The sequence below is a fragment of the Emydura macquarii genome, unplaced genomic scaffold (genome assembly GCF_026122565.2).
Source record: "Emydura macquarii macquarii isolate MOO-44397 ecotype Brisbane River unplaced genomic scaffold, CSIRO-AGI_Emac_v2 contig_1253, whole genome shotgun sequence".
NCBI lineage: Eukaryota > Metazoa > Chordata > Testudines > Chelidae > Emydura > Emydura macquarii.
Window position 1 is genome coordinate 33,862,450 of NW_027131390.1, and position 16,382 is coordinate 33,878,831.

Genomic DNA, 16,382 nt, shown 5'->3' on the forward strand with positions numbered 1-16,382 from the left:
AGGGTTTAGAGAGACTTTACCCTCCAGTACATTATCCATTCCCGGCATAGGATCTTAACCTGGTGCTCAATAAATTGATGGGTCCCCCCATTAGAGACCTTAGCTTCATGTTCCTTACTATACCTCTTGTGAAAGGTAGCATTCCTCGTCACTATCACCTCAGCAAGGAGAGTGTCTGAACTCAAGGCGTTGACCTCAGAGCCCCCGTATACAGTATTTTATAAGGACAAGGTGCAGCTGCACCCACACCCCATTTTCCTGCCCAAGGTGGTCTCTCAATTTCACACTAGTCAGGAGATTTTCTTGCCAGTGTTCTTTCCAAAGCCGCATGCCAGCAGCAGGGAACATAGTCTCCACTCCCTGGATGTCAGACGGGCATTGGCATTCTATATAGAGTGAACTAAACCTTTTCGTAAATCGAATCAGCTCTTCGTCACTGTAGCAGATAGGATGAGAGGACTCCCAGTATCCTCTCAGAGGAGTTCATCCTGGATTATCTCTTGTATAAGACTTGTGTTACGAGTTAGCCAAGGTGCCAGCCCCAGCTCTAACAGCGCATTCCACAAGGTCTCAGGCCTCGTCAGCAGCATTCCTTGCTCATATTCCCACGCAGGAAATCTGTAGGGCCACAACCTGGTCTTCTATACACACATTTACTTTGCATTATGCCATTACCCAGCATTCCAGGGATGATGCGGCATTTGGTAGAGCAGTGCTCCAGTCAGCAGCACATGCACACCTGATTGGAATGGACATAAGCAACACATTTCTAAGAACAAGAGTTACAGAAGGTAAGTAACCGTTTTTTCCAACACTTGGAGGGGGTGCCAGATAGGTCAGCATCCTGAGCATGTGCTTAGGGACCCTGAGATTGGGGCAATGGCTGGACACCATTCAAGCTCCAGGAGCTTGAAACACGCCTAGGAAGCTAGACCCACAGGCTTGGATGCTCCTCATAGCAATCCTAATGGGTGGCCAGAAAGGGGCACTCACTAGGATCTGCAACAAGTCCCACATTACACCTTCTCTGAGATTCTTGCACATCAAAAAGGGGTCTCAATCTCTCTCAAAGTGTGTTGTTAAGGTTAGGAAAGTTAGTTCCCCACTCAGTGTTGTTGTATAATTACTGCTTGGCTTCTCTTGGTAAGATTTGAATGGATTTCTGCTCAACTAGGGTACATTTTTTGTGATAAAGAAAGTGATACTGTCTGTATTATAAATTGGAGAAGAGATGATGAATTTAAATCAACGGGTAATAAAGGATTTAGGGAGACACTTCATCTGTGAATTGAGCCATGGATTAAACATATTGTGCAAAAAGCTATATATCTTGTCTATTGGCCGAAGGTATAGGTTAGTGGGTTGAGTTTCAGCTTCAAACACCAGACTCCACTAGAAGCACATGTTGAAATTCCAGCAGGGATGACCGTCTTTTATTCTTCTGAGGTAGATAAATTGAGCCCCATGCAATTTTCTGTTTGTAACGTTTGAATAAGCCCTTTCAAACTGAGGTGCAGACTGCTCTGCCTGGACATTAACAATCATAGAGCAGTCCTAAGGATAGGGGTTTGCTCTCGTGTCCCTAGCCGAAATATCCTCACCTCCCCACTAAAGTGCACTGTGTTATGCACCTGGCTGCCTCCCTCCAGCCCAGAGGTGTTTTTATTTCAGTGGTGAAGTGTTTTCTGTGTATAGTATAAAGTACTTTTGGATCTTTGAAGAGGCAAAGTGCTACATAAATGTAACCCTGATATAAATCATATTTATTTACTATTATTTATTCTGTTATAAGGCAAGTGACTGACAGCACAATACAATTACAATAACCGGTAGAACGAATGTGGGGCATTAGGACCCAGAGGTTGCTGAGTGGAAGAGGCAGAATCTCTCTCTCTGTGTGTCTGTAATTCTCACTGCCTCTCTGCAGCCTTGCTCCTGATCTCCTTCCATGGTGACTGACCACCTCCTGCACAGACAGAGAGCAAGAAGGCCTAGTTAGGACGGGAACTCGCTGGCCCAATGGCATCTCCCAGAACGGTAACCATTGTGGCTCTCTCGGTGGCCCTGGGGCTCTTCTTTGTCTTCATGGGGACAATCAAATTGACCCCAAGGCTCAGCAAAGATGCCTACAATGAGATGGTGAGTACAGTGGCCGTGATGGGAGACATGCTGCTAGCAGAGCAGCACGTTCTTCTCTTCCCCACAACCTTGCAGCAGGAGCAGCCATGCAGGAGAAATTTCTGCTGAAGGATATACAGGCAGCAACTGCTGTGGAGCCTTGAATGCTGGATGGGGGCGAGGGGAGGGAGAAGGCAGCGGGAAGCTCATTCTCCTTATTTGGTGGGAGACAAAGAAACAAACAAATAAAACCCAGCTGCTGAAAAGCAGATAACCCTGCCAACAGGCCTTGGTCTGGTGCTGTTTGAGCTGATTTCGCAGGTAATCTCTGATGACTAGAAAGAGGGAGGGCAGTGCAAGGAGTCTGAAATCTAAAGCCAGTCTGATGCCCCTGTGGAAAGAGGGAGAGGAGGGGAGTAAGTCACACACCAAGGGGTATTTCCCTTCCCTTGACAAGAAAAGGAGCTGGGGTGGAGGAGGGGAGTGTGCCTGCTTTGGAAGCCAGATACTCAAAGCTCCTTCAATTATCTGTGCCCCAAAATGGGGATGATGACACCGATTGACCCTACCTCTCAGGGGTGATGGGAGGACTAATTAACGACTGTAAAGCACTTTGAGATCCTTTGTCAGAAGGTGCTAGAAAAGGACAATTCCCCTCAGCCTGGGTAGCCAATGAGCCTGTCTGCCTCTCTGTAACACAGGCGTGGGGTTGGAAAGAGAGCAAGGATCAGCACATGCGTTTGTCTGTCACTCGGTGAGTTTCCTTCACTCTTTCTGCGCAGGGCTGAATCCCCTGCAGAACTTGACCTGCCCCGAGCTGCAGGCTGCCAAAGCAATTGTGCTTAACTACCTCTTCTGTGCTTGTATGTGTTCATTCTCTCTTCTTATTTACTGACAGGCTAGAACGTGTTGCTGAGCTTCTTTGGATCCTTGGGAAACAATGGTGGAAGCTTCCAGCACATTCTGTTCTCTATCTTCCATGCACCTGCTCAGCTGCCTTCCCCTAGCTCCCAAATAACATCTCAGCAGCCTTGCCACTACCCACAGAACGGGTCTTGCAGTAGGGGGATGGTATGAAGCCATGACTTGGAGGGCGGGGGGCAAAAGGAAGGAGGGAACATCCAGAAGCCACTGCTTGCAAGCTATGATAATTTAAGTAAGATTAAACAAACAAGATTTTGAATTTAAACACACCACAAAATCCTTGATCACTACGATAAAAATCCTTTGCTCCTTTCTGCTTTGCTAACATTGGTGCATTAGGCCTCACAACAGCCCTGTGATGTAGGTAAAAATTATCATCCCCATTTTACAAATCAGGAAACTGAGGCACACAGATTAGACATGATCACGATCATCTGTAATATACTGTATTGTAACATAGCCCATGGCCCACTAGGACTTAATGGTTATTGTCATGCTGAACCCCATAGGTTTCTTGTAACTCTATCAGGCAACAGAATTAAAATACAGGTCCCTGCTACCTGAGCTAAAGGAAGAACCTCTGTTAGCTCTTTACAGCATAGAACCTAACACTGAGCTGAGCAGTTCTAATCTCCATCCAGCAAAGGACATACTCATGAGCCAGTTTATTACTGTATTATTAGGTGATTAGGGATTATTACTACCAATTTTAATTTTTAAACCAATATTTTTTACACATCTGATTACAAAAATTGCTGCTTTGGGAAGAGGCTTTGCTTTAAAGTATATATTTTTTTAAAAGCCTGAAATTGTAGAATTGGAATAGAAATGCTAACAGATAGCAACAAGAATGCTGTGACTTTTTTTTTGGTCTAGTCTTAAAGGCATGTGAAACATGTCACCAACTGCTCTTGGAAAGGAGCATCAACTTTACAAAGCTGAAGAAGCAAAGATGTCTGCCTGCATCTGACTGGTTGTTATGATCGTGTTTCCATAATGACATTGAGAGCACTTGTACTGACAAATTGGCTAAGTTGCTGGTCAGCTTTACTGAGCTCATATTAGATCTGAATTGATTGATTGATTCTCTCCTCCTAAAAAAGATGAAAATGGGTTTGAATCCAATATGTCAGGATATCTGTGGTGACTGCCGGACTAGTATACTCTAGTGGAAGTGAAAATAGCATTTAGGCATGGTTAGAAAGCCAGAGGCCTCTTTAAAACCCAGAAAAATTGAAAGTGTACTCAAAGAAAAAATTATCAGTGGATGATGCTGCAATGCAAGTGGGGAAATAAGTTAGGTTGTTCCATCCAATACCTGCTTTTCCCCCCTCAAGTTGTTACTATTAGTAAGGCTGTTTGTAAACCCAGCATAAGCCTCAAACCAGGATGACAAATGCCAACCTGCTTTCCATAGAGGAAAGAAAAGATCATAAAAGGGTATGTGGATAGAAACAGCTTGCTCTAGCAAATCCTAACCTTGATGTACAGCCCTAAGCTAAGTTTCAACTGTATGTGAAACTTAGAACCCTGGGAGTTTCTAGGCTACTTTGAGATTCACCATGCATCTTTTTACTTTCTGTCCCTTGGCTCTGCAGGGATTAAGATGCATTATTTTGGATCTTCTTTTTATTTAAAAAAAGTGTGTCACTTTGGGGGAGAGAGTTTTTTTTTTTTTTTTGGATAATATTTTTCTGCATTGTTCATTTTAGTAATAAATAGCATCTTCAGATTTTAGTAATTCATTTCCCAAGAACATGTAGATTGTATGCCCACTGCACTGTGTCTTAGCCAATTCCTAGCTTGACAGTCACTGCCTTGTATTCCCATCTCAAAGAATTATGGTTTCCAGTTAGGAAAGAGGAGAGCATGAAAGGAGATATTGGGAGTTGGGGGTGAGTGGGAATATTGTCCAACAAATTCCCTAGTGGTGATGCCAAACATCTGCTTATACCACCCCAGGGATATCTATACAACAGCGATGGGTGAAGTGATCTTTATGTACAGTTTATATATCAGGCTAACTCAGTAAAACACTGTGCAATCCTGTGGGATGAAATGTACAATATTGTCTATCCTTCTATACCCTTTACTGTTGTCTGTTTAATGAGTGCTGTATTACTGTTTGATTCCAGAAACGAGCCTACAAAAGCTATGTCCGGGCCCTTCCCGTACTGAAGAAGATGGGAGTCAGCTCGATCCTTCTCCGCAAGAGCATTGGTGCTCTGGAGGTGGCATGTGGCATTGTCATGACACTGGTGCCAGGACGCCCCAAGGACGTGGCCAACTTTTTCCTCTTGCTGCTTGTGCTGGCTGTGCTCTTTTTTCACCAGTTAGTGGGTGACCCACTCAAGCGCTATGCCCATGCCCTAGTCTTCGGGATCCTGCTCACGTGCCGCCTTCTGATTGCGCGCCAGCCTGAGGAGCAGCCACCTGAGAAGAGGATCCTGATGGTGAATGGTGATGAGCAGCCACTTGTCCACGAGGCAGCTCCTGAGAAAGGGAAAGTGAAAGTGTCTTAGTGGAATGCTTTAGAGGGACACGGACCCTCCAGGAAGCTCTCTCCAAAAAAATTAAAAATCAGTTATTTTTTTAGTCTTTTGTTTTTGTTTAAAAGGTTGTATTGGGGATTTAGGAGAGCCAGTCAGTCGGCCAGTCACCAGATGATGGCTTGTGCAACCCACATTCATAGAAATATCTGCTTCCCTAATCCTATACATATACATTGTCTTTTAATTGGGGGGGTGTACCTTGTTGAGTGTGTATTCAAAGAAGAGAGCCCGTACTCAGACCTCTGTGACAAGTCTTCTGTGTGGCTGGTTATGGGGGGAAAAAATCTGTGATCCCTTTATACCTCGCCTGCCTGGGTTTCCCCTTTTTGCATGGGATCTAACACTGGCACTTGACAGAGAAACTATTTTTCCTGCTTTGCATGAGCCAATTGTTGCATCCCTTCCACCTCTCTCAATAAAGAATAAGGATTCCTGTTGAGGGGACAGGGATTAGAACTCTCTGAAGGTTGGTATTTGCCCACTAGTAAACCCTGGAGCCCCCAAGACTGCCTGTGGTTGGCAAAAAGCGGAGCTGTGTTCAGAGTCTCCCTGCAAAAATAAGTAAATAAATAAATCCCCATTTCCTGCCAACTGCTCACTCAAGACTTTACAGAATTGCCAGCTGTTGTTATGGGTGCCTAGAATCCTCATTCCACGTCCACACAGGAGGTCATGGAGCAAGTGGGGGAGCAGTCTTGTCATGAAGAGCCTGATTCTCTGTGTTGTATCTGAAAATTTGGGAGATGCATTTACGTTTTATTGCTTTTTCTTGGTATGTATTTGTTTTTTGGGTTTTTTTTTTAGTTATTCATGAAAATAAACTTTTTGAAATTTGGAGGAAAATGTCTTGGCAGAGTTAAATGACTTCCTAGAATGACATAGCTGAGAAACACCTTATCTGCCCAAGATTCCCTTCCTGGGCAAGTATGACCATTTCTACCATGAAGGGAAATGTAGTGCTGAAGAGAGATTTAAAAATTTTATTGAAGATAATGTTTAAAAAGTTATGGGACAGAGTTGAAGTGAAATAGTTACTGAACATCCAGACATAGTGTACAGATTATCGGGGGGTACAGAGTTTGATAGAGAATCGGGGAGCACAACGAGAGGATAATCTGTGGTATCCTGTATGGGGGGGGTGATAGTTTTGACGGTTAGGAGTACAAGGGATCGACAATGAGGGAACATCACTTGTTGTGGGGCTTACAGGGGATGTAGTTAAGGGGAGTGGATAGGTCCGTAGCAGTGGGTTGTCCCTCATCAAATCGGTTAAGTTGGTGAAGTTAGTCCATCAGGCCGTAAGTTTCTCACAGTGGCACTCCGGCTTACTCCTCATGGTACTGCCTGAGTCCGGTGATGTGCTCGATGTAAATGTCCCTCGACCACCGGATTGTGTCGGATAACATGAGGCGCCACATTGGAAAGAACAATTTGAACTACATCACTGTGTTTTAAATTTACTATAGCCATTTAAGAGACCTGACCATTATTATAAAGCAGTCATTGAAAAAGTCTCTGCTCAGTGTGAAGTAGCAGTCAAAAAGGCAAATTTGCTAGGGTATGCAAAGAAAGAGCCAGAGAAGAATACTGAAAATATTATCACTATATAAATCAAGAATACACATTCACCTGGAGTACCGTGTTTAGGTCTGGGCATCCACTTTCCTCCTTATTTAAAGATGTAGCAGAAATAGATCAGGTACCACCTATATTGCAGAAACCTGCAATCCCAACCCTTGAAAAATTGTATACAATACATGAGACACCATCCAACTGCATATATGTTAAAGATGCCCACATTGTTCAGGGAAAACTACCATTTTCATAAGTTTGTCCTGCATTTATATAAACTCCCCCATTTTTTATTTCAAGTTCCCTGAGGCCTTGTCATGATGCAGTCATAAGGATACCTTGCAGAACAGATTGGGTTGGAGTGAAAAAGACATTTGTGGGGAGAACTGGATAAATATGGGGGATTGAGGCTGATATCATTTGCAGAACTTCAGCTGTGCTTAGTTACCTCACAGCAGCTGCATATCCTAGAGAATACAGTGAAAAGTGTACAAGACACCATGCTTGTGTAAAATCTTCTTTTAAGCGACTACACCAAAGTCAGACTACCCCAAATGCATATGTAATTTGCTCCTTTTTTTTAAAAGTAATTTCTTACTTGATGCCCAAAATAAAATGTGTTTATTTTTAAGTACTTTTACAGAACCAGTAAGACATGCACATGCCTAAATGAAGTGCCCACAATTGCATTGTTATGATCCTCATCCCGTCCTCTACATGACTGCCATTCTCGTCACATCTAAAATTTACATAAGCTTTTGGGAGCAGGTTCATGTCTTTAGTGAAGTACCTCACCGCTTTCAACATCCTATCAAAAACAACGAGAATTCTGTAGCACTTTAAAGATGAACGAATTTAATTTCAGCAGGCGTAAGCTTTCATGAGCTTCAGCTCACTTCCTCAGATGCAGTTGGTAGAAATGATACAGCAAATAGGAAATATATATAGGAGGTAACATATGCATATCCAAGGGTATAGAATAGATAACAATGGGGTAGGTGGATAAAAGCCAGGTACTTGAGGCTTAATGACAACCATTGAGTAGGAGGGTGAGAATGGGTGATCAGAGCAAATTACTTCTTGTAATGAGATAGCCATTCCAAATCCCTGTTTAAACCCAGTTTGAATGTGTCAAGTTTGCAGATAATTTCTAACTCAGCAGTTTCTCTTTCAAGTCTGTTTTTGAAAATTTTTTGGAGAAGTACAGGATCTCTATGAAACATTCTTAAAACTACAATACCCACCTGGAGAAATGAAGAAACAAATTGACAGAGTCAGACAGGTACCCAGAAGTCACCTACTATAAGACAGACTCAACAAAGAAAACAACAGAACACCACTGGTCATCACCTACAGTACCCAGCTAAAATCTCTCCAACACATCATTAAAGATCTACAACCTATCCTAGCAGATAATCCGTCTCTCACTCAGGCAGTGGGTGACAGACCCATCCTGGTTTACAGACAGCCCCCCAATCTGAAGCAAATACTCACCAACAACCATACACTCTACAAAAAGTCCAATCCAGGAACCTATCCCTGCAACAAACCCCATTGCCAGTTCTGCCCACCCATCGACTCTAGTGACAGCATCACCGGTCCTAACCACATCAATCACACCATAAGGGGCTCATTCACCTGCACATCCACTAATGTTATATATGCCATCATGTGCCCGCAATGCCCCTCTGCCATGTACATTGGCCAAACTGGACTATCACTACGCAAAAGGATAAATGGACACAAATCAGACATAAAAAATAATAACATCCATAAACCAGTCAGAGAACACTTCAATCTCCCAGGGTACTCTGTTGCTGACCTGAAAGTTGCTGTACTTCTCCAAAAAAACTTCAAAAACAAGACTTGAAAGAGAAACTGCTGAGTTAGAAATTATCTGCAAACTTGACACATTCAAACTGGGTTTAAACAGGGATTTGGAATGGCTATCTCATTACAAGAAGTAATTTGCTCTGATCACCCATTCTCACCTCCTACTCAATGGTTGTCATTAAGCCTCAAGTACCTGGCTTTTATCCACCTATCCCATTATTATCTATGCCCTTGGATATGCATATGTTACCTCCTATATATATTTCCTATTTGCTGTATCATTTCTACCAACTGCATCTCAGGAAGTGAGCTGAAGCTCATGAAAGCTTATGCCTGCTGAAATTAAATTTGTTAGTCTTTAAAGTTCTCATTGTTTTTGCTGTATACAGACTAACAGGGCTACCCCTCTGGAACTCTTCAACACCCTATCAGTAAAGCATAATTAGTGTAAAATCTTAAAAATCTCATCAATTCGATGCAAGCTGGAAGCACTTCAAATGCTATTGAAAACCTTCCCTTCTCTCCACCTCCCGTTGTCAGATCCTTTGCAGTTCCCCGACCTTGGGCTAGTATTACATCCTCAGCTACAGCTATCAGTTTTTCTTTAAAGAACAAGACAGGGCCTGCTTTTTGGAGCCCACCAACAGAACTCTTTATTTGCTTATATTGGGTTGTCCTCTATTTTTGCCCCACGGTGTGTTGGCATGCTACTTTTGGACCACTAGTCATCCCTGCTTGCTAGTGGTGAAGAGATAAGGGGCCAGAAATTGAATCCAGGCCCCTGCACAGCATCCTAGCATGCTACCTTCCCCTTTCAGGCTCCTTTTTTAATCCTCTCTTCATTTTCCCCCCTCTTGCGTGTAAATTCAGTGATGTCCCCTCCCATCATGCTGCCACTTCAGCTCTTCTGAGGGCAGCCCCTTTCGAGGGCCTCTCCTCCGTAGTAACCTGGCTGTCTTATGCGGGGTGTGGCGTTGCCAGGCCAGCGAAAGGAAGGGCTGCGCCCGGCGGGGCGTCCCCCCCTTACCCTGAGGGCGGGTCGGCCTCGCTCTTGGCTAAACGAACTGAAGCCTACTCCACCCCACGGCGGTGCGTGACTGAGCCACCTTTCTTTCGCCAACCGACGTCCCTCAATAGCACCATTGAGCACGCGCACACTGACGTCACAGTCAGTCACACGTCACGAATGACCCACAATCACCCTAATACGCCTGCGCAAAGGCTTCAAGCACGCTCCTTCCCCCGCCCCTGCGGGAAGGTGCGCATGCTCAGAAGGAACATCGATGCTCTCGTGAGATCAGTCTTTGTCTCTACCAATCCACAGCTAATCATCTCAGCTCGCCCAGTGATCGTCATCTCCTTGCTGTAACGTTCGGGTTTTGAGAGATCTACGCATGCGTGGGAAGTGGCGCGGAAGTTTGAACTGGACGAGAGTTCGGGACGGTTAAAATAAACGTAACTGTGGAATCAGGTAAAGGGGGGATGGGATGTTATGTTATGTTTGTTATGTTATGTTAGTTACCAACAGCAGTGGGGGCAGTCACCCGGGGAAGTAGATAAATGGGGGCGGGCGTGTTATCATAGGGGCCGCTAACACTCCCCGGGCCGGGGGAAGCGGGGCCCGACGACAGCCCCAGGGCAGGGCCCACGGGGTAGTTGCAGCGCGAAATAGCCGCAGCTCGGGCTCTGCGCCTCGCTAGGGCCGGTACAGAGGGGCGTGCTTCAGGACCGGCTTCTGCCCTGGGTGCCGACTGCCGAGCGCAGGAGATAGGGAGCTGGGAGGCCTGGCCTGGCTGCCGGCTGGACAGTGAACTGCGGCACGGGCCCAGCCACGAAGTAGGGCAGCGCAGCGCGGGCTCGTTTAGACCTGGGGGCGCTTTAAAGGGACCCGTGTCTGTTTGATTTTTAAGAAACGGGCTATTTGTAGCCTGCGAGCCCTGTACGTTGTTAGACGCGTGGCATCGCGCTCCGCGTCTGGTGTGCCTAAGAACCTTTCTGGCCGGGGCGAGTCTGGTGGGCCACACAGTCCCAGGCTGCTCGTGCGTGGGGTAGAGCAGCAATCCTCAGCGTTCCCCGGTGGGCTGGCGAGCACTCTGATGGGTGATTTGAGCTGAGTTGTAAAGCAGAAAGTCAGACTGGAAGTACTAATCCGTAGGAAAGAGAGCATGGTTGTAACCTCCCCTGCTACCTGGAACACGGCACTGCAGTCCAATTAACATCACTTCCCCTTGAAGGGAAAGCTGGAGAGCAAGAAGCAGCTGAAGGCAGGTCCCAGGAGGACAGGGACACAGAAAACATTAGGTGCCTGGCTGTGGCAAAATTGCAAATTCTATCCTGCAGGAGTCATAACCCACAAATTGAGGACCCTTGGGGGTAGAAATTTGTCCTCAACAAAACAGTGAAACTGACTGCGCACAAATGCAAGCAAATGCACAAAATAAACTGGGGGAAAAAGTGATTACTTTTGCTAACTTTTTTTGTTTTAAAAACCTTTCTGGTTTTCTATTTTAGGTTTTATAAGTAACTGTAAATGTTTTTCAGACATTTAATTTTCAAGTTGACAGGTTCCTCTTTAAAAATCCCTACTTTTGAGGTTTCCTTCATCTTTTTCTGTTGGAGGGAAGAATTTGGGTTGTTATGCACACACTGGATGTTCTTTGTGTATAGGTACCCTTCTAATGGGTTTATCTGAGTTTTCTGGAGCATATATGGCAAGTCATAGTTACTGTTACTTTATGCCAGACCCTTAAATTGATTTGTTGGAGAGGCTGTGGATTAACTGATTTTCATCTTCTTTCAGGCAAATGTCTCTTTGATGTTCCTCAACTGCTAGGGCTATATCTGACTTTGGGACCTTGGTTTACATTTTTGCCTCTTTGGTGGGAAGTTTTGGAGCCAGACTGGCAGATGAGTGAGTACTTAATTAGCCCTTCCCAGCTGGGAGACTGAAGGGATGCCGCAAAGAGAGAGTGCCAAGAATCCAAAGCAGGCTTTGCGGATTCGACATAGTAGCCAAACTGATCTTTCTGCATGGCAAATAGGAGATAAAACAGCTGACCCAAAGACTGTGGACTTGAAAAGTGCTGAGAAACATGAGAAAGAGAAGCAGCAATCTGCCAGTGACCAGGCAGGCAATAGCACACAAGACCGTCTGGAGCAAGCTCTGACCTATTTTGAGAGAGGTAAGAGCAGCGATAGAATTTTGCTTCTGATATTGAAAAGGGCACTATCAACTTGAAATCTAGTTCATGTTTAAAATAGTTTCAGATGCAACTTCTGTCCCTGTGGCTGTTTTTGTGGTTTTATAGTCATTTTCGTATCTTACTTTTTTTCTTTTCCCCTGTTGCTCTGTAAAACATCCAGACAGAGAACAAACTATACCAGGGGGGAATGGGAGCAGTGGATGGTCAACACCTTTGAAAACCAGGGCATTTTGTCTTAAATGGTAAACTAAGAATAGAAGACAGATTTGGGGGCAGAATGCATGTGGACATACACATTTCTCAGGAGAAAGATTATTAGGATGCATTTTAATCTCTACATTTTTTACTTTTAGTTAAAGACTGCATTCCACTGAAAAAGAATGAGGTTCTACAGAAACACTTGGCTACTGTGGAAAGCATTGCTCTGCAGAGAGGGTTATCCACAGAAGCACTTGATGTGTTGCTGAATGTGGCACTCAGTGGCAGATTTGGTAAGACATTCAGAAATTGCTAGAATGTCCACTGTGAATGTCTCTTCCTCCTCTCCTCCTTCTTACCATATCCTGGGCTTTGGGAGAATGTTATGGTGGTTGTATTGTCAAGGTTTGGCTCTTACTGTAAATTTACTGTAAAGTTCTTTAATGTAAATTCTGAGTTCTTGCTAAAATAAGTGTGACAAATTTGGTGGGGACAGAGAATACTTCTGATAGTTTTTACATATATATTTACAATTATTAGATTACTGCTTGTCTTCAATATTTGAAAGAATACTGCTGTCACTTATTTTGTCCTTACTTTATAGTCTTTTAAGGCTTGAAGTCCCTGGAAACCTTTTTCTCCTTTTCCATGCTGGGGATTGTTTGAGTTTGTTCTCCTCTTTTTCATAATGACTTCATGGAATGAGCTGACATGGCTGCTTATTTTTAACTTCAACTTTTGCAGTGTCTCATACTGAGAAAGGAACAGTGTATCAGTGCAGAATTGATAAGTGTGTTCTTCAAAATTACTGGCCATCATTTTGCTTTTAAAGTGGTGATGAGCCAATGGATTTAAAACAAATAACTATCCTCCACCTCAAAAACCTAAAGATATATTTTAGATTGTGGAGGATTTTTTTCTTCTGATTATTATAACTTTAGTAGATCCTTTTTTTTGGCCTAAAATAATTGGTGCCTCTTTAAAAAACTAAATTGCTGATGTGAAACAAATCTCATATTTTACATGTTATTGATAACATTACAAATCATGAGTGAAATTTTAAACACTTAATTTGCTTCTCATGTATGCTGACTTTTTACTTGTCTTGATTAATCGCAATAGACTAGTCTGTTTCACTTTCCAGCTCTCGTGTACTAGCACCATGCTGGAGATGCTGAAAGAGAATGCAGTTCAATATATTCTATTTGACATTTTGAAAAGAGTTAAGGAAACATTTCTATTGGTTTTATGTTCTGGAATAACTTATGTTTACATAATCCAAATTTAGTCCATATTTGACCTGCCAGTTTCATTTCAATTTTCCCCCAAGTCAGATTGGCCAGAGACTTCGGGGGGGGGTTTCGTCTTCTTTTGCAGCATGGGGCATTAGGTCACTTGAAGGTTTAAACTAGTGTAAATGGTGAATTCTCTGTTACTTGAAGTCTTTAAACTAGGAGTTGAGGACTTCAGTAACTCAGCCAGAAGTTAGGGGTCTATTTGAGGATTGGCTCGGTGATGTTCTGTGGTCTGCAATGTGCAAGAGATGATCATGATAATCCCTTCTGACCTTAAAGTCTATGAATTTAAAATAGGCACTCTAATGCTTTACATACAACAGTATTGAATAGTGTTGCTTTGTAGTCCTATGTCTCTCTCAAGCACTGTCAGGCCATGGCAACAAAAGAACAGCTGCTAATGCATGTGTGTTCTATTTTTTTCTTATGTTGTTTGTTCTTTAGTCAAATATTAATTAGTCAGGCAAAAGAAACAGGAATTCTAACTAAAGAACTAAACACTCTTTCAATACTAAAATCCTGAGGTGGTCTAACTTTATTTCCACTAGACAATACCTATAATTAGAATGAACTTGGCACTGGCTATTGTGGCTAACAATATATGAAAATGAAAGTGGTGGTTTTAGTTTTCAGGCCACTTGAATTTATAGTCTGAAATGGTTTCAGATACTCTGACCTTATGCTGATTCAAAGGAATTCCTTTTTTCTCCAGTTTACTTCCATAAAATTCCAGGTGTCTGGGCTAATAAGAGTAGTACGCACATCTCTAGGTTGTTTTTTTGTTTTCAATTACGCTGCTGTAAATCCAGAGTAACTGCATTGAAATTAATTGAGTTGCACGTGTGTATAAGTGGTCTGAGGAGAATCAGGTTCCTACTAGTTGATTATTAACTAGTCTTAAAGATTTTTTTGTAAGAATTTTTTTCCCTATAATTTTTGTTATTAAAGATAGGTCCTTGTTAGATTCTTATTACAGCCTATGATAGCTGCAAATAGGTAAATAATCTGTCCCAGAAGTGATTTGATGGTCTCACCTGCATAAGACAGGCCAAAGTACCTGGAACTTGCAGCAATGTCTCATTTATATGTTCTCTTTTCTAGCTGATACAGTAAATAGTCGGATCTTGAAGTGCCTGATTCCAGCCTCAGTAATACCAGAAAGTTCGGTGGTTTCGGCTGTGTCCTGGCTCTGTGTTGGCAAATGTTCTGGCAGCACCCAGGTAACTTTACAAACACTTGCTACTGTATAGCTGTACAGTGATAGCTACTGGGGACAGATAACTCAGAGCAGGCTGCTTGTAGGAAGAGAAAATCCAGAGGCTTAATGTGCAAAGTCATCACATAGTTTGGTACCCTTTAGCAAGAGTGGCAGAGAAGCCTAGTATTGAAATACCAGGTCTCTGAGCAGAAGTTGTGCATACTTTCCACTCAACTCTGCTATTCCGTACTTTTACATTTCTTAGGGAAGCTACTTACATCAAGATGTTCAATGTGCCTCTGTGGTGTCAAGCATTTCCCCAAAATTCAGCAAGGTGTTCCTGCCTATCATGATATTCAAGATCTGAACAAAATATTGCCTTGAATAATCCTTGAAGGACCACAGACTGAAGTCTTTGTCTTGGAATCCCATATGTCTTACTGGTCTGCATGGGAGACTAGTCAGAGTAATCTAAATTCAAGTAACCAGTTCCCTAGAGGTTAGCATGTGCTCAGAACTAGGGCACTTTCTCCATTCTAAGTTTTGTGTTTACTGTTCTCACTAAGCTTTAGCTTCATAACAAGATTGGCTATAGCAAACTGTTCAATAATATCCCCTGGCTGCCTTGCTGATCTGAAGGGGGTGTATAACTTTTTAAATAAATCCTCTGTGGAGTGGGTTGGTGGTCTGCCTGTTTTGGTTTCTTTCCTCGTTTACTGCACAATGACTCTTGTTTCTCTGCAGCTGCTCTTCTTAAGATGGCTGATCGCAATGTTTGACTTCATTGATCAGAAAGAAAAGCTTCATGCCCTCTATGGCTTCTTCTTCTGTTCCCTACAAGATGAGAAGCTGGTAAGAAGAAGAGAGGAATGTTCCTTTTGGTTCTGAACAAACTTAGTGTTCACCTGCACTGTACATCTTACTACACCTAGCATTTTTATTACATGCTAGTGTGGGGTAGCTAGGGAGTGGAGCCATTTCCTCTAGTACCGCAATATGTGTTTATAGTAGAGTGACTGGCCCTCCTCACTCCGCTGTTTTCTAGTGATTCCAAGATTGCTTCTGAACCTAAGTCATCCAGCATGGAAGTTCAACATAAGATTACTCTAGTTAGGACACCTACAGTACCGGTGTGTATAGAGCATGGAGTCCGGGATGCTTCTTTAACAAGAGCAGAGTGTTAGTGAATGCTGTCTTAATTCCCAAGAGACGGTGACACTGCAATGTCTAGCGTTGCCTTTGATGTCAGACAGTGAACAGGTAAAACTCCTGGTCCCAAGATGGAACTGACTGCACACCATAGGCAAAAAAGAACATTTTGAAGTAATGCTTATTTAATAAACAGAGAATCCAAACGCCATTCCACCTAACTAAGATTAATGTAACTTAAGTGGGAATCAAGCAGTCATGTGGCTTATTTTTACACGGTAGTTACATAAATTCCAGAGAATAAAATATTTAATGTCACCATTATATCATGTCAGGAAGG

The 16,382-nt window shown here is 43.1% G+C and overlaps 2 protein-coding genes across 3 annotated transcripts in view; both read left to right on the forward strand.

Annotated features, from left to right (window-relative positions):
• Positions 1-1,890: 1,890 nt before the first annotated feature.
• On the forward strand, positions 1,891-6,437 carry TMEM35A (transmembrane protein 35A). Of its 2 annotated transcripts, none has more exons than XM_067549760.1 (2): positions 1,891-2,139; positions 5,178-6,437. In XM_067549760.1, exons 1-2 carry the CDS (start codon positions 2,020-2,022, stop codon positions 5,562-5,564), a joined length of 507 nt encoding a protein of 168 aa, XP_067405861.1. In that variant the 5' UTR covers positions 1,891-2,019; the 3' UTR covers positions 5,565-6,437. The 2 variants fall into 2 exon arrangements, with proteins under 2 accessions (XP_067405861.1, XP_067405862.1); XM_067549761.1 differs by having other exon boundaries at positions 1,902-2,037.
• A 3,901-nt stretch (positions 6,438-10,338) lies between these two features.
• CENPI (centromere protein I) overlaps positions 10,339-16,382 on the forward strand; it is a 44,516-nt gene continuing 38,472 nt past the window's right edge. Inside the window, exons 1-5 of the mRNA XM_067548408.1 lie at positions 10,339-10,470; positions 11,800-12,181; positions 12,556-12,693; positions 14,797-14,915; positions 15,638-15,745. Coding sequence (XP_067404509.1) covers positions 11,953-12,181; positions 12,556-12,693; positions 14,797-14,915; positions 15,638-15,745 — 594 coding nt within the window. The 5' untranslated portion in view covers positions 10,339-10,470; positions 11,800-11,952. The remainder of the gene's footprint in view (positions 10,471-11,799; positions 12,182-12,555; positions 12,694-14,796; positions 14,916-15,637; positions 15,746-16,382) is intronic.